Source organism: Acinonyx jubatus, chromosome D1 (assembly GCF_027475565.1).
Source record: "Acinonyx jubatus isolate Ajub_Pintada_27869175 chromosome D1, VMU_Ajub_asm_v1.0, whole genome shotgun sequence".
In the NCBI taxonomy this organism is placed as follows: Eukaryota; Metazoa; Chordata; class Mammalia; order Carnivora; family Felidae; genus Acinonyx; species Acinonyx jubatus.
The window spans coordinates 45997815-46015504 of record NC_069390.1 but is presented as its reverse complement, the minus strand read 5'-3'; the positions used below and the strand labels follow the sequence as shown (position 1 = coordinate 46015504).

Sequence of the window (17690 nt, the reverse complement as noted above, 5' to 3'; positions counted from 1 at the left end):
GAGCTCATTTGCGAGGGTTCTTCCAAGTTAGGCCAACGTTTCTGGCTTTGGAGGAACTGAGACCCACAGGTAAACACGAGAGTCTGTGCTGTGCAGTGTGGAGGGTCCCTCTTCCTTAGCCTGTTCAGCAGGCCTCTGGGCTTACCCCATTCTAGAGGCCAGCTCCCAGGTGAGCGGCGGTGCCAGCTTCTCCCGAGGAGCTTGGAAGAGCCTTCCCAGGTACTGGGCTGAGACTATATACCCAGCCATGTGAAGACTACAGGGTCCCCCTCCCCCAACCCCTGGCCTGGGTCCCTCGGGACCTCAGAGTGTTCTATGCAGGGATGCCTTCTGTGGAGACTACCTTTCCCTAAGTTTTCCCCCCAGGCTCTCGGATGTCCACGAAGTGACAGCCTGCTACGTATTTGGACAGTTTGTGATAGCGCCCCCTTTGGCAGCTCTTAGCAAATACCTTCTCTACCTCCTGATTGGCCACCCACCTCCAGCAAGGACCCACAACTTACAGCCCTGTTCTGATTACACAAGTACTGTAGGCTCAGTTTAGAAAAATGGGGAAATAAATGAACGTATGCAGACAAGGAAAATTAAATCATTCATCACCACCCTGTCCTGAGAAACCCATAACTAACATTTTGTGACATTTCCTTCCAGTCGTTTCCCTCTGTGAATGTATCTTAACCTAGCTGGAATCGTATCACTACGCTTTTATATCCTTCTTTTTATATATTCGCAGTATATCAAGAGCCACTCCCCAAACATTAAAAATTCTTCTGAAGCCTCATTTTGGATGCCTGTAAAAGATGGTTGATAATTTATTTAATGAGGTTTATCCTGTGTCATATTTTTACCTTATAATTATTTTTACAACAGGCATCTTTGTATGCATGTCTTTGTCCCTATTTCAAATTATTTACTTAGAATAGATCATGACAGATAGGATTTCTGAGTCAAAGGACATGTGTACATTGTTTTCTTTTAATGTTTATTTTTGAGAGAGAGACAGAGTACGAGTGGAGAGGGACAGAAAGAGAGGCAGACACAGAATCCAAAGCAGGCTCCAGGCTCCGAGCTGTCAGCACGGAGCCCAATGCGGGACTTGAACTCACGAACTGTGAAATCATGACCTGAGCGGACGTCAGACGCTTAACTGACTGGAGCCACCCAGGCGCCCAACAGTTGTTTTTTGTTTTTTTGGTTTTTTTTCAAAGGACACGTGTGTTTTAAGGCACCCAGGTGGCTCAGTCAGTTAAGCGACTGACTCTTGATTTCAGCTCAGGTCAGGTCATGATTTCATGGTTCATGAGATCAAGCCCCAAGTCGGGCTCTGAGCTGACAGTGCAGAGCCTGCTTGGGATTCTTTCTCTCCCTCTCTTTCTGCCCCTCCCCTGCTCGCTCCCTCGCTCTCTCTCAAATAAATAAACTTTTTTTAAAAAGTAAAGAACATGTGTGTTTTGAAGGACTGTGAACCCCTTGGTCACCTCGGCCCCAAGAAAGTGATGCCCATATTTAGCCCCCCTTCAGCCATGCCTGGGGGCTGAGGTTATTGGCGGGGGAGAGGGGGCTGGTTGCAAAATGCAGGGTCTGCCATCGTCAGTTTGTGTTGGCTCTCTTCGTCTGCTTCATGGGAGGGGTCCTTGGTGAGAATCATGGCCTAAATGCCCTCCCTTTGCTCCCTCTCAGGAGGAGGGAACGTGGAGAGAGCAAGAGGCCCCTCGGCGGGACACTCCTGTGGAAAGTTCTTGCGCAGCCGCCGCCATTGGCACGCCTGAAGGCAGCCCTCCAGGTATCACCAATTCCTTCTTTAGGAAGGCGCTAAGCTGGCCTCTCAGGTTGCCATGGGGCCTGCTTCACATTCCCCAGAGCCTGCTTAACTGGATTCGGGGACTCCTGCGTGCAGCCGGCCTTCATTTCAGGGACAATGCTTACAACTACTGCTACACTTACGAGCTCCTGAGCATCGGGCTCCCGCTCCTCTGGGTGTTCTCCGAGGTCCTGGCTTCCATGTACCGGGAGTCTGAGGAGTCCCTCGAGACCATCCGCAACTGGGTGCTCAGATGCTTCCCGGTCAAGCTCCACTGAAATGCCAGCCACCCCCGAAGTGCCCTAACATTTCCACCTTAGACGGCAGTGTGTTTGCAGTTAGCAAGGCCCTGGCCAGGAAGCCTAGCATTCTTTAATAACCAGTTCGCTCAAAGCCAAAGAGTTTCCCGCTGGCCACCTGCGCCTGTCTTTGTCAGGGCAAGCATCTGCTCCTGGTGCTGGGGCCAGCACGACATGAAGGATGTTTTTTATAGCTTTGTCCTCCTTTTATACCAAAGCGAGCCACATTTCTAGGTTTACATTTCAATTTTTAACTTTTAATAAGCCAAGAGAAAGCTTTTTTTTTTTTTTTTTTTTTTTGCTATGAGTGTCAATTTTTCTAAACACGGTTTGAAGTTTTTAACTGATATTACAAACCCTTTCTACCTTGCAGTCAGCTGCCGTAGTCACTGCCTGCAACATTAACGATTTGGGCTTTTATAGAAGCAGAAGTGAGTATGCTGCCTCCTGACCAGTGCTTTTAGATGTACGTCCCCTAATGCCACTTGTCAACAGGGGACAGTGTTTTGCAACACGAAAGCATGATCAGTTTAGAAGCAAGGAGTAGATCAGAGTGGAATTGAGCCTACGGCCTGCAAAAGCACGTGGCAGTGTGTCGTTGGCTGTTATCTGTCCTCCCGGAGGGTCGGAAAGTGTTTTTGCTGCCTTATTTTGATGTACGATAGGAGCTGAAGGGTTTTTCCCCTCCTACCAAATCACAGCCAAATGCCTTAGAGCCATGGGGTTTCAAGCAGATTGCGACAAACCTCCATCATCCCTTCCCACTAACGAGCACTGCGCGGGAAGCCCCTTGGCCCCTGACCATGCGGAGCTCCATCAAGCTGATGCAATGTCGAAGAGGAGCTATGTCGGTTGGTGGCATTGATGCCTGGGGTCATGACCCCTGGGACTCCCTATCAGGTCCTCAGCCCAGGCTGCAGACTGAGCCAAGGCCACTCAGGGTCTATAATGGTCAGGCTGAGGAAGGAATCTGCCCTCTCCTATCACGTCCTTTGGGACTGAGGGCGTTTGTTAGCACCTCAGGGTATTATTTCTGGGACGCGAGATCTGCCCCATGAGCACTACTTACAGACATCCTGGCTGCTTAGCCGCTCGGCTGCCGTGCATATTTGGTCAAAACAGCCCGAAACCATTTGTTTCCACACTGTCCTAGCAAAGGAATGTGTCTGACCTCCTGTGTCTTGACTAGCAGGGGAGGCTGGGGGTGGAAGCTGTTTGTTGACTGATACAAAGGAAATATGCCCTATTAAGGGCAAACACAGGCATGGGGCCTACCTGTGGTCTTCACTCTGGGCTTCCGGAGGAGGCCTCTGCTCCCCACCCCACCCGACCCCCCCCCCCCCCACTCTGCCTGGACATGACCACTGCTGGGTCTAGTGGAACAATGGAGAGGCTGCTGGGAGAGGCCCACCAGCGTGCTCAGGATGTGTACATTTGCCAGGCCGGAGCTGGCTCTGTGCCTTGTTACACTAGAGGTCTCCTCTCGATGAAGTAAGGATGGAACCTGTCGTGAGTTAGGAGCCAGGGCTCGTGAGTGCTTTGCGATGATAGGTTTCTATACAGCAGGAGGAAGGGGAGAGGCATTTCTACAAACACTTCCCTGAAGTTCTTGGATAACACAGGGGCACGGCTGTGACCAAGTCCACAGGCACTGGTACCTCTGTCCTTGTTGGAACTGTTCTCAGTCTGATGACTCGTGTTGTGTTTTTCCAAATTTTTGCTGGGGTTTTACTATTCCGCGTGGTGGGAGGAACTTTTGCTTCATTCTTTGTTTGATTCCGAAAGGAAATTCTTGAGGTCGTGATGTGAACACATGCGCAGCCGTGTCATTGCTATTGTCTTCGGCTCAGGGTGGGCTGAGACGCTTTGCGGAATGCTCCACGAAGCCCGAGTGAGCATCTCTCAGAGTGTCCTTTATGGCCGTGAAGAGACTGGTTTGAATTACTCTGGTGATACAGGGTGTGCCTGTCAGAAACCTGAGATGTTTGTACTTTCTGAGGCTTTGAACCTTCCTGGTGGGCAGCACCGAGACCCATGGTGGATCCCAGGAGGCACATGCCTCTCGGCCTCCCCAGCATATTCGAGAATGAGTATGAGACACTGGAGTAAAACTGGGGCCAAGAGATACGGGGGGGGGAGGGGGTTCCCGAGGATGCGCGTAGCCCTGAGTGGAGAGCAGAGGGGCACGGATCCTCTCTTGCAGAGAAAGAGGCGGTCACTACCAGAAAGGTTCACCTGACCAAAGCAAGCAACGATTTGTTCGGGGACGTCCCCTTTTTATTAATGGTTGCCTCATCTTCAATTCCTGTGCCTTTCATGTTATCAGCCTTTTTCCTTTGTCCCCCAGACTAAATTCTCCTTTTGTCTCTCTCTTTCCAACCTTACACTGTGGCCATCAGTTCGTTTCAGCCTTCCAGTGCTACACCCACTTCTTGGCTGACACACTTCTGCTCTGAGGTGACTGGTTTTCTTGCCGATTTTCAGAGAGTGGTACTAATGCCTAACCCGCTTTCCGCGCCCCGTCCTCCCCGCCGTGGTACTTACTGGTTGTGCTGTGAACGTCTCGCATACTAATGGACTCCTTCCATGGCATGGTGGGTTAACAGCGTGGGGTGGTGCTCCGCTCGGAAGCCATTCTTCATTCTTTTCACCTCTGAGCCGGCTGCCCGGTCTACACCTGGGACATACCCCGCCTCCCTCCGGCTCCCTGTACGGCCTGCATGCGTGCCTTTCCCATTGCGAAGCCACTTACCTCCCTGGGACAGTGACCCCAACTGTGACACCACACAGCAGAGAGGGCTCTTCACCTTTGAAAAGAACTCTTTTATCTAGCAGCCTCTGAAAAAGTACATGCGTACAAGTGTCCTAAATTGATTCTAGTATAAAGATTATTGATCAAAACCATGGGTGACCCTTTCTGGAAGGATGTAAAAAAAAAAAAAAAGAAAGAAAAGAAAAGAAAAAGAAGGAGAGAAAAAAAAAACGCTCCCAGGCTTCATCACAAGCCTGACCCATGCTCTGTGTTTCGAACACACAATCACAATTTTCCTAGCAAATCCCTTCCCTGCTGCAGCCTGCGCTTCAGACACAAGGGCTTTGCTGTGGCTCCTCTTATTGTCCTTGGCTCAGAAAGCCCCAGATGATGCAGAAGCTTCACTTAGAGCAATCATTGTCACAGGCCAGGGGTGGCTTTGAGAAATGACTCCATTCAGCCCAAGCCTGAAGCAGCCCGTGTCCACGCCCCCGGGGCTCTGCTCAAAACACATTTCCCACCCCTCCCCCACCCCTGCCGCCTCATTGCCTGCAGCAGCAGGACATTCGAAGTGCTTTTAAAGAGAAACACCGTGCCAAGTACGGTGGAGCTGTTGTGGGCCAGGCCTCAGGGGCTCAGGCTGCAGGTGGTGTCTGTCCTGCATGCGGCCCCGAGCCACGCTGACCTCTCGGCCTGTCTGCACAGCCCCGCATGCTGCGCTGCTCACCGCATCGGTGCAGATTCCAGCCAGTACGAAGTCATTGCTCTTGTCTTGTCTTCTCTTGCAGAGTCTCCCTCCCTTTATAAAATGTCAACCAGAGGGGGCCCTTCTTCCCTCTCGGCCTTCTCTTTAGCTAGCCACCCCCACCCCCACCCCCACCCCCCATCTCATCGCAGCGCATGTTTGTGACCTTTGGTAGTCATTTACAGTGCCACACGGAACCCTGTATTTTGCACACGGCAAACATTGTTTAGCTTTATTTATGGTATTTGATGCTGTAAATGAAAAATAAATATGGTTCTTTATAAAGCTCATTGTTTCCTCTCTTCTTTGCCGTGGAAGCTGCTCCAACCTCAAACACGGGGCTGGTTTAGGGGGATCCGTCTTCCCTAAACCGCTGGCGGGACCTGCATCTGTGGTGACACGGGACTCTCTGGGGCTGCGCTGGGCACTCTCAAAGGAAATATTACCCAGGGGTAATATTTGGAAAATGTCACCAACGCTCCTGGGCCAGGCTTTGGGGTCTCTTTCTTGAAAGCTCATGGTACTTTTCTGTGCAGATGCTGGGCACAGCTGGGTGAGGGTCGGTGTCACGTCAGCCGTTGGAAACAGATGGCCTTAACAGCTCTTCGCGCCCATGTCCCCCCATCCAAACCATGGACCAGTAGGAGAGTTTTCCTTAGGAAACTTTCTCTAAGTGAGGCTCCTATGTGACAAAGGTCACTCTTGCAAGTCTTATGCTGGCCCAGCCGAGTGAGAGGTGAGAGGTAAGGAGGAAGGAGCAGACACTGGTTTCAGAACAGCAGCGAACATGGCAAGTATGCTTATCCAGATGGAGAGCCGTTTTGTGATCCCAAGAGACCTCCCCTGTCCCCAGAGGCTCAGGTCCCTCAGTGTCTTAGGCTGCAAAGCTCTGCCTGCAGATCCATTCCGAGGACAGAACCCGTGGCAGGCTCTGACCCAATTCCAGGCTGGCCTCCCCATACGGGAAGGATTCAGAGTCTCACTTGGCTAGTCTGGACCACGCCAAGGAAGTCTGGTCCTCAACCTCCCAAGGTTGGGATGCCAGCCATCACCAGGCTGGATGTAGGTGGGCTTCTGACGCTGGTATGAGCCTCCACCGAAGGGGCATTTCTGGGGCTCTGGGCCTCTGAGCTCAGCTGCTGGCTCCCAGAACTGCCTTCTGAGCTGCCCAGGGTCATGTACTCTTACCCAGGTGAGATATTCTTTCTCTTCCATGGAAGAAAGGGTGTCAGGGACTCAGGTCAGGAGCTAGGGTGGGCAAGTGACTCATTCCTTTATGTATTCATCCATTCAAGTATTTGTTGAACGCGCATCATACCCTAGACATATTCTAGGTCCTAGGGAGGCGACAGTGAGCCACACAAAGTCCCTGCCCCTCCCTGTATCGTGGATTATATGTATCTCAGTCTCGTGCACTAGATTTGATTTGTTTTATTTGTACATACACTCACTTGTTTACTTAACTAACATTTACTGAGTATCTACGGTGTGCTGGAAATATCACAAGGGGTGAGGTAGACAAAAGTCCTCATTCTCGTGGAACTTTACAGTTTTGCCTTTTTTTTTTTTTTAACTTAAAGTGGGGTTAAAGCAACATTTTCCAAAGTGTGTCAAGGGAACACTAGTTCCAAGAGGGGCTTTGTGAATCAGGAGCTCCACAGTCACACAGTTTGAGAAATGGTTTATAGCAGTCATGCTGGTCCTCCGAAACCTTGGAGATCCGTGAGACTTACTAACATGGTAAAGTGTCTGAGGGGTCCTCCAGTAAAGAAGCTTAATTAACTTTGTTGAAGTGGGCTTTCCCATACCTATTTGAAATGAGTTTTTGTTTGTCTGGGATGGGTTTTTTGTTTTACATGATACATTCTACATACATGTCGGGTAGAATATTCTTAATCCAGAAACACTGGATTAAAGACTTAAAATTAAAAAAAGGTAAAATAATAGAATTAAATGTTAGAATCAAGAATTGATTAGATTGTGGAATGATAACTTTCTAAGCCTTATTTTGTTTTTTTTTTAATTTTTAATATTTATTTATGAGAGAGAGAGAGAGAGACAGATTGTGAGCGGGGGAGGAACAGAGAGAGGAAGACACAGAACCCGAAGCAGGCTCCAGGCTCTGAGCTGTCAGCACAGAGCCTGACATGGGGCTTGAACTCAACACTGCGAGATCATGACCTGAGCCAAAGTCAGACGCCCAACTGACTGAGCCACCCAGGTACCCCTTAAATTTTAGTTTGGTTTTTTTTCTTTTTAATTTTTTAATGGTGACTTTCTAAGTCACCATTTAGAACCTTGAGAAACACGACACAAATTTTACCGTAAACATTTTAAAAACTTAACAGTAAAAATGAAAATATTCAATAGGCAGTCAGACTGAGGGAAAATGTGAATTAGGTGTATAATGAAGGAGTTCATTGCTGTGGCATTTAAAAAGTTGATGCAAAGGAGGTGTTCCCAAGTACCTTGCACAGTGTAGGTGATCAGTTAATATTTGTTGATAAAAGACCAATGATAAATGTGCAAAGGCCATGAATAGACAATTCTCACTCCAGGAAACTTAAAAGGTAAATGCTAAAAAAGAAAGAGCAAGCATTTATAAAAATTACATTCAAAGGAATGTGAATTACCTCGTTCCCACTGAATTACTAAAGAAGAAAGTGGTGTAGATTGTAAGCAAAAAAAAATAGTCTTGGGTAAAAAGTAAACGAGGACCGTCTTTTCTAGAAAGCAATATGGCAACAATTATTAAGATCCATAAAAGAACTCTGACCTTTTGGCGCAGTAATCCTACCCCAGGGAATTTATCCTAAAGAAATGATCCAGCCAAAGAAACCAATCTCCCCGTAACCTGAATATTAAGTAGAGCAAGTGGGTCAGGCAGAGTGGGTGGGCTGTTCTCCTTTATTTCTGTGAACTCATTCACTTTTACAGCTTTTTCTTTAATCCCTTAAATAAGTGAAAGAAGTGACTGCTGCTTTTACTGCTCCAGGGCCAGCTGTTATTGATTGCGCGTTTCCTCCCTGCTGGGCTTGGGGCCAAGCAGCTCATGGGCAGTCCCTCATTAGCTCTTCACCTCCTTGTGGCCACCTTGAAGGTAACCTTGACATTAAAGGAGCTCTCTGATGCTAGGCAGGTGAGCTAGAGCAACATCTTCAACTGTGAAGGAACAGAGAGTCACCAGGCCCCGGCCAGGAATTAGATGCTGCTCTCAGGGGATCCTTGGCCCTTGGGGAGGTCCTGGAGCTGGCCAAAGACCCAGCCTTGACTCCAGCGCTTTGTATGGACTAGTGGTATCAGGCAAGCCCCTCCTGTGAACCGATGCCCCTGGCTTAGGGTTTTGTGGCGGCAGAATCGGTGAACATGCCCAACAGGGCTCTCAGGGCAGCAAGAACTCTCTGGCTGAGTTCTAGATAAGCACCTTCCTGATTTTGCGCAGCAGGGAAGGCCCGAGGGAGACTTTCTTGAGCATTCTGTATCAGCTGGAGCTCAGAGTGTGCCGGACGGGGCATCTTTAGGTTGGAGATTCAACAGAGGTCTCCATTCACCCTGGGCAGCACCCTCTATTTTTCTCCAGTGTTCTGATCTCCCAGCCTTCTTGAAGGCAACTGGTCACCTCCCTCAGACAACCCAGCCTCTGCTCTGGAGCCCCCTTCTTTCCCCTGCCACCTGCCAGCAAGACTGTGGTTTGGCTTAGTGAATTCCTGAGTCTCCGCAAAAAGGGAGCTGGGCTCTAGCCTGGCTCTGGCTGCCTACTTGACATCTCTGCTTAGATTCTACCAAGAGTCTCCAACCTAAATATCCACCTCCCGCTCATAATCTTCCCCTGAACAGACTTTACCCTTGGCCTTCAGTCTCTGGGCACAGCAATTCCATCTTTCCCCTTGCTTAGCTCAAAGGCTTGGAATCATTCTTGATGGCTCTTTCACTTGGCCTCACATCCAGCCAGAATCTGTCCCCTTGTCGACATCCCCATGCTACCTCCCCAGCCTCAGCCACTGTTCTCTCTTCTGGAGTTACTGCAGTGGCCTCCAACACGGCCTCCTGGGTTCTGCTCAACCTATTTTCAACACAATCCTAGAGTAATCCTTCCAGAGCTTAGATCTGTCCTCTGCTCAGAACTTTCCAGCGGCTTCCGAGCTCACTCAGAGCAAAAACCAGTACATGTAATGGACTCAGATGGCTCTGGATGGTCTGGCCCCTGTTTTCTGACCTCTCCTCCTGCTCTCTCTCGTATACTGTGTCCCAGCCACACTGGCCTCCTTGAACACCAGGCACGTTCTGTCTTAGAGCATTTGCACTGGCTGTTCCCTCTGCCCAGAACACCCTTTAGTATCTGTACAGCTGACCCCACCCTTCATTTAGCTCTTTGTTCCCTTGTTTCCCTCCCAGGGAGGTCTCTCGTTAATACTGCAATCCATACCCCCAGCTGTCCTGATCCCCTCCTACCCCACTTACTAGTCGGGTGTTCACAGAAATGATCACCCATGACCATATCATGTAATTCACTTACTGATTATGGTTATTGCTGATATATCCTTCCTTGCCAGAACAGAAGCTCCTGGAGGGCAGAGATCTCTGTCTCTTTCGGATACTCCTATAATTCCCACTGGTAGAACAGTGCTTGATGCATACTGGACCCTTGATAAGTTTTTGCAGAACAGATAAAAGCCCTACCTTCTGGGCTGGACCTCAGACCGCAGAGTCTGCTGCTGTCTTGGGCTTGAGAAGGTCTTGCTGGCATCGATTCATGGCTCAGAATGACATGTGACATTGTGTGTCCTGCTGTGTCCACAGAGCCCTTTGATTGGGAGAGGGGAGGTTCGACTTGCATTCTTGCCTTTCGGGGGGGGGGGGGGGTGGTGATCTTCACACAGCATCTCTCGCAGAAATGGGTGACCGGTGGGAGCCAGTGTGAGTTTGGCAACAGAAAGCGGCTCCAGCTCGCTGGACACCCCTTGGGTGTCAAGGCCCAGGCCACGGAGCCACACACATCGTCTCCCTCTCCTGGCATTCTGATACAGGAATCGAGGTGGCAGGTCTGAGACAAGAGGTGGGGTGGGGAAGGCTCAGCCCCCGCGCCTGGCATGTGGTTTGCTCAACGTGCCTTTGACCTCCTGAGTCGAGTCATCCTGCAAGTGTCTCTCATTGAGACCACAAGAGGGCAGGCAGCAGAGGGACCAAGGAAGAGGGGTAACCCCCCTCACACACACCTCACCCAGACAAAGAAGCCAACTTCTCAACCTTGGGGGAACTAGCAGTGCCAGAAGATCAGTTCTCACTCCTCCCATTCCCACCTGCATGAGGCCCAGCCAGGCCTGGCACGTCCCTGGGGCTGTGAGGACTTCATCCGGGCCTGGCAGCCATGCCTGCCATTCCCATCTGCCCTGAGGTGAGCTGTGGCACACCGGGATGGCCTGCCACCCGGCCATGGGGCGTGTGCAGGACGGAAGGCCTGTGGGCCCCAAGGCTGTTTCCCTTCCTGCGTCCCTGGGTTGCTGTTAGGATTCCTACTCAGAAACTTAGAGTTCTCCACCCCCAATGTCATTCAGAGAAACTTGCATATAGGGTACTGGCTGTGCCCAAAGTCGGAGGCGCAGAGCTGGCCTGACACGGCACCCATCGTGGCGTGAGGAGGAGGAAGAAGAGAATGGAGGTCTGAGGACTAAGGCCCTAAATCTGCTGCTATTAGCAAAAGAAAAGGAGAAAAAGCTGGCTGTGTGGGGGCCTGCTGATCTGCTGGGAAGTTACCACGGGCCCCCTCCCCTCCTGGTCCTGATGGAGGAGACCCTGCTGCTCACACCAGGTTCCGGGTCTGTCCGTAGGCGGCACTCCCCTGCTATCTGACCTCGTGTGCAGGCAAGAGGGCCCCACCGCCGGAGCAGGTCGGCTCTGCTGAGCCGTGAGGATGGAACCCACAGCTGGGGAGTCCTGAGCCCTCCCCCTAGCTGGCTTTTAGTTTACTCGGGCTGGTCTCTGCACAGAGGCTGCTCCCAAGGCCAGGCGGGGCCCTTTGAGTAGTGCTCCCCACCCTGGTTGAGGGCAGCAGAGCGTGGGCCTGTGAGTACACACGTCTGCGCACAAACAGGCTTAGACACTTGGCCTGGGGATGCCTGGCCAGAGTACGGGAGGGCGGGACAGCCACGCCCGAGGCCCAGGGCTCACCATCAGTTTTGCCATTCCCTGAAGACCCTTGGGAACTGGCATTCCTGGGAGTCTACCCTGAGGTGTCACTCTCAGAAGCCTGGATGGCAGCTGTACCGTCTTTAGGCACCTGTGCCTTTATCCTTTAAGGGTACATGCACTGTGAGGGACCCTGGTACTGGCATAGACAACTGTGCCATCCCCTGGCAGTGAGTGGAGGGAAAGCCTGACACAAGCCCCTTCCCAAGCCCCTCCCCCATCCTGCTGGGGGCTTGTCAGTGTCCCCTCAGTCGTCGCTGTCCACCTTACGAGATGGTGGGGAGACCACTCTATGCTTAGTGTCCTGGACATTTGCCTGTTTGCTCTGAGACATCCTCCCCGCCCTTCCCCTGCTCTGCTCTGTAGTGAACAGGTGTAATCCCTGCAAACTACATTTCCCAGGCTCCCTGGCAACTGGCTTCCTGTTAGGCCTGACCATTGGGTGCACTAGTGGGAAGGTGGAGGGCGGGATGAAGGGAGAGGCCAGGGTATTTCTCCAATTCTCTGCATCCCGGGCAGTGACTGTGTCTTCCCCGTGGTACTTACTACTGCCTGGCGGCCCTGGCCTTTGGACTCACCGTCTCCTCCCACCGCCCTGTCAGCAGGTGGCTTCCTGCTATTGCTCGTCTCTGGGTTGTCTCCCGATCTGCACTTGGCTTTCCGGCTCATCCGACACCATCGTCATTAGTTTCCTGTAGTAACTTTCCTCTGTTGAACTTTCTGGCTTGAGTTCTATTTTCCTGACTGGATCCTGATAAACTTAGTTTCGTTGCTCTTTTTAAACTTGGTTCTTCAGAGAGAACAGTGCGCAAGACAGTAGAGGGAGTCTTGCCAATCCCCGAGCCAGAAGTAGCTCTGGCAGTTAGGAGCTGTGTGACTTTGGACAAAGAAGATAACGCCTGTGAGCCTCAGTTTCCTAATCTGTAAAATGGACTTAATAACAATACACAGGAGAACATGTTGCTTTGCTATCTCCCTGGGTTCTGGGGGAGCGTGGAAGGGTCTCCAGTCTTGGGGAGAAAACAGGAACAATTTCAGCAGCAGAACCAAGGGTCCTCACCCTGACACTGTAGCTGGGGTCTGGCCAGATAAAGGCCTTGGGACTTGGCTGCTGGGGGTGGTGTGTGAGGACAGACACAGCTTGGCTCTGCTGCTAGAGTGTCCTCTATCACCAGGCAGCAGGTGTCTGGCTGGAGCACTGGGAGGAGACTGAAGTGCTCAGCTCTGAGCAGAGCTGCTTTCCTCTAAGAGGCCAGGCGCAGTTGCTCTGGGAGCTGGTGGATCATTCTCACCCCCCACCCTGTGCACCTCCTTCCTTGGCAGCCTCCAGCCCCACCGGAGTCCTGGATTCTCCCTATGGAAATACATAACTTCAGGCAAAACGTATGACAAGTTGCAGACAGGCCTGGGGGAGGCAGCAGGTGGGCACAGCTGGACCCTCACCTGGGGCTGGCCACTGACACAGCCGTTGCGTGTCCCCGTGGCGACTGATCCAGCTGACTCACTGGGGGGCCCTGGCTGAGTTCTTTTCTGGGTGCCACATTCTTGCACTCATGCAGTGAAGGTGACAGCACCATCCTTGCAAGTCGTCAGGATGTTAGAGATGATGGATGTTGATAATGGCACTCAATATAAGTTGGTGTTGCTTTCGTTGTTGCCTTCCATTGCTGATGACTTCCATTGCTGGTACCAGGATGGCTCGAGCTAGGACTACTGGTATGTGCATGCAGATGGGTGTTGTCAGGGAATGAGAGAGGGGTCTAGAAGTAGAAGCTTGAGTGAAGCAGTCTCCTCCTGGGCATAGCACTGAACCCCAGAGACCCAGCTGGAGCCTTTGGCCCAGGCCTTGGAGGGCAGAAGGAGGGGAAGAGTATGTCCACCTTTGGGGCTTTTTACCTGGATAAGGTGGTAATCAGAGGAATCTCCAGCTTCCTTTTTTCAGAATCCTCACCTCCCAGTGCTCCCAGCCCCTCCACTGTTATCTGGACTCTGTGGTGAAAGATGCTAGCCCTGCTGTCCTGAGGGCTCATCAGTCAGCCATGTCCCCAGCCCTCTAGAAGCTCAGGGAGCTAGCCTAAGGCCTTACGCCGTTCCACCCCTCAGCCCTGCTGGCCAGGCCAAAACTCTCTAGAAGGAGGAAGGAGAAAAGCAGACCCCCGGAGCGTTCCTTGTAGGTCTGGGCTGGTCCCCCAGGTGATGTTACCACAGCCTGGCACAGCTTGCCTCCACTGCCTGCAGCTACCTGATCCCCCCAGGCTGCTCTCAGCAACCTCACTCCCCTCTTTTCTGGCTGCACATGCTCAGCCTTTCGTTCTCCCCCAGGTTATCATAGCCCCTTTCCTAGTCTCCCTCTCCCCTCCTGTTGGGTCCTCCAGTCCACCTTCCACTCAGTAATTAGAGCGATCTTTCTCTGAGGCCAGTCTGGTGATACCAGTCAGCTTCCGACCCTTCAATGGTTGCTCTTGGAATGAAATCTACTCTTCACTTTGCCATTCAGGGCGCTTTCTGGTTCAGTGTCCATGCAGTCATTCCCACTGGCTTCTTTTATATACTCTCCTGCCCTCCAGCCAAACAGGGTTATTTTCTGTTCCCATGCAGATGGCAATACTTTCCCACATTGCTTTTGTTCACAGACGTCCATCCCATGGAGCACCACCTCTCTCTTCTCTGATCAGAACCGACTTGTCCTTAACCCAGCAAAATGGTGCCTTAAACCCAGTGTTTATTGTACGGAAGTCCGATCTCCCTCCCCTTCCACCTTGTCCCGCCTTGCTCTCAGACCGTCTACCTGGTAATGCAACTATGTATGAATATGCCTTATCTCCCCTGTGGGACAGGAAAAGAACCTTGAAGGCAGAGAGAGCATGGCTGATTGGTTTCCAAACCCCGAGCACAGGTCTGGATCAGAGGTGGCCAAGTAGCACCTGTTGACTATGTATAGTCAACCACAATATTTGTGGTTCTGGCTCTGGCACACGCACCTATACTCAGATAGAATCCAGGTAGACAGTCAGGTCTCTGCTACAGTAATTCTGCGTAACAAGACTTCCAAATCTCAAGGGCTTGTAACATCTATTTTTCCTGCTCACAGGTCTGTGGGTTGGCTGAGTGGCTCTGCTTCAGGCTGCAGGTTTAAGGGTGGCCTGAGCTCCCATGGGATTGGTTGGGCCAGGCTCCAGGCTCGTTCCATGTGCCCACAGCCAGGGACCTAAGCCGAAGGGGCAGCGGCCATCTGGGACAAACTCTTCTCATGGCAAACTAGCAAGAATGTGAGTGGGCTAGCCAAACAGCAAGGCCATTTGAAGCCACTGCTCACGTCACATCTGCTCATTTGCACTGGCCAAAGCAAGTGTCCCAGCCAAGCCTCATGTCAGTTGGACAGGGAAGCACACCTACCTGCCCTAGTAGGAAGGGCCACAAAATCACAGGACAAAGCATGGCTCTGTTGTGGGGAAGGGGAAAAAAACTGGGAACACACTCCAGCCCAAACTCCCAGAATAAAGGTCACGCACATTGGCGTCCATGGTTCTGTTCTGCTCACAGCCATGCAGACTAGTCCCTGTCCTCTGATGAAATACATGACCATGTGCCGGTGTCTTAACCTCTCTGTGCACCTGCTTTTTTTTTCAGCAGCAAAATGGGGATAATAATACTTGTCTTAGAGGGCTCTGTGAAGTTTAATAGACTTGATACATGTTAAACACTTAAATAGTTCTCCATAAAAGTGCTCAGTAAAAGGAAGCTGCCTCTATTATTACTGCTGCTACTACGATACAGCCAAGCATCCAATTTCACCCCTACTCCCCCCGTGCCTCCCATCCATGGCCACACCTGTGCAGAGGTGTGTCCATGTGTGTGCACAGGCAAGCATGTCCATATGCAAGGAGTGGCCAACAGACAACCCACTGACCGCATCTGCCTGCACACGTGTTTTTGATTGGCCTATATAATATTTCAAAACATAAAAATAAAAAATGTGTTGAGTTATCTTCACAGGTGGTAAACACAGTTAGGGAGTAGCTCACCTCTCCCAGGTGGAGGCATGAAGAACCTAGCACTTAGGGGTTGGATGCAGCCAGGGAGGCAGTGAGAGAACGTGTCCCCAGAGCAGGGAGGGGTGAGGGCGGCAGCGGCTGCAGGAGGACCCCAAAGCCTTGTGAATTGGACTTAGCACTAAGGAGGGCATGGGGGGATTTTGAAGCAGTTTGGGAAGTGGCAGAGGCATGGGCAGGATTACAGGGATTGAGAAGCTGGGTGATAGTAGGTGAACAAGTGGAGAAGCGAGTGTAGCCAATTCTCCCAAGATTGGCTGGAAAGGGAGAAGAGGAAGAAGAGTTGGCAAGGGGGGGCGGGCATGGGAATTGGGTTAAAAATAGTTTTCTTAAAATGGGAGAGGCTCCAGCACATGCAAATACTGATGGAAAAGGTCCAATCGAGACAGAAGTCTGGGACACAGGGAAGAGAAGGTAATGACCGCTGGAGGGGGTGGGCGGGGAGGAAGCCAAGTGCAAGTGCGGTGTCGGCCTTAGAAAGGAGAAAGCACATCTGCCCCCCTGAGACCAGAGAAGGGGTTGCCCAGCTAGTTCATGGCCAAGATGGAGCTGGGCCTCAGGCTGCCTGTTTTGGTCATTGGTTCACTGATCATTCAACAGGTATTCATCGAGCATCTACTCCTTACCAGCTACAATTCTAGCAAGAAACCAAACAGACAAAGATCACTGCCTATATTCTAGTCATGAGAGAGAGATAATAAAGCAAAATGAATGAGAAAGTTGTAGAGATCATTAGAAGGTGAGACGTGTTGCGAATAAAAATAAAGAGGAATGGAGAATGCTCAGGGTATGTTTGCAGTTAAAATAGGATGACAGGGTAGGCCTCATGGAGAAGGTGCCATCTGACCAAAGACTTGAAGCAGTAAGTGAGCGAGCCTTGCAGGAAGCTGTCCAGGGACAGCATCTCCTGGGAAGAGGCAAGATCGGTGCAAGGGGCCAAGATGGGGGGACATGGTCAGAGCAGAGACAGTGGGGCAGTAGTGGGAGGTGAGGTCACAGGGTCCACTGGAGGGTATTGAACAGGGGAGCATGATCTTATATTCAATAGTGAGTTGGGTGGCTGTTTTAAGAAAACTGAAGGGGGTGCATGGTGAGAAGGAAAGTGGGGAGACCTGCAGAGGCTGTTTCTATAATCCAGGCAAGAGATAATGGTGGCTAGGGCCAGGGTGGTAGCAGAGGAGGTGGTGATGGGTGACTGGATTCCTGACATATTTTGAAGGTAGAGCCAACCGGATTCACTGATAGCTTGAGTGAAGAATGAAAGAACAAGAGACGTCAAGGATGCCACGAAAACATTTGACTTGAGCAGCTGGAAGGCCAAGGTTGCCATCTACCGAGATGGGGAGGGCTGTGGGGGAAAGCAGGACTGGGGAGCAGTGGGGATGAAGAGCTCCACTTGGACATGAGCTTGATGTGTCTGCTAGACATCTACGTGGAGGTGCCAAGTAAGCAGTGGGATATATAAGTCTAGATTCAGGGGAAATGACTAGGCTGGAAATATAAATGGAGGTATGAGTCATTGTTATCTGGGGTTATTTGAACCCAGGAGACCAGATGAGATTATCACTGGCATGAGTGTAGGTAAAAGAAGAGATTCAAAAACAGCCCTGGAGCCTTCCAGTATCCCCCAGGTCAGGGGGAAAAGGTGGAACGAGCACAGAAACAAGGAGAGAAGGAGACAGCCAGTGAGGGGAAGGGAACGAGGCTGTGCTATCCTGAAAGCTGAGAGGAGAGCTGCTTCTAGAAGGAGGGAATGATTTGCTGCGTCAGATGCTGCTGATATGTCAAGACAAGAATTAAGAAGTTGCCACTGGGATCAGCAGCATGTTGGACACTGTGATTTTGACAATAGCAG

The 17690-nt window shown here is 51.1% G+C and overlaps 1 protein-coding gene across 11 annotated transcripts in view; it reads left to right on the top strand.

The window, feature by feature from the left end:
• Window positions 1–17690, top strand: part of MICAL2 (microtubule associated monooxygenase, calponin and LIM domain containing 2) — a 228256-nt gene that overhangs the window by 135924 nt on the left and 74642 nt on the right. For 6 of the 11 annotated variants that reach the window (XM_027073130.2, XM_027073127.2, XM_027073121.2 and 3 more), the window contains one exon: window positions 1681–1783. In XM_027073130.2, coding sequence (XP_026928931.2) covers window positions 1681–1783 — 103 coding nt within the window. Of the gene's footprint in view, window positions 1–1680; window positions 5883–17690 lie in introns of those variants that run through there. The other 5 variants (XM_027073134.2, XM_027073132.2, XM_027073135.2 and 2 more) reach the window with 3 other exon arrangements.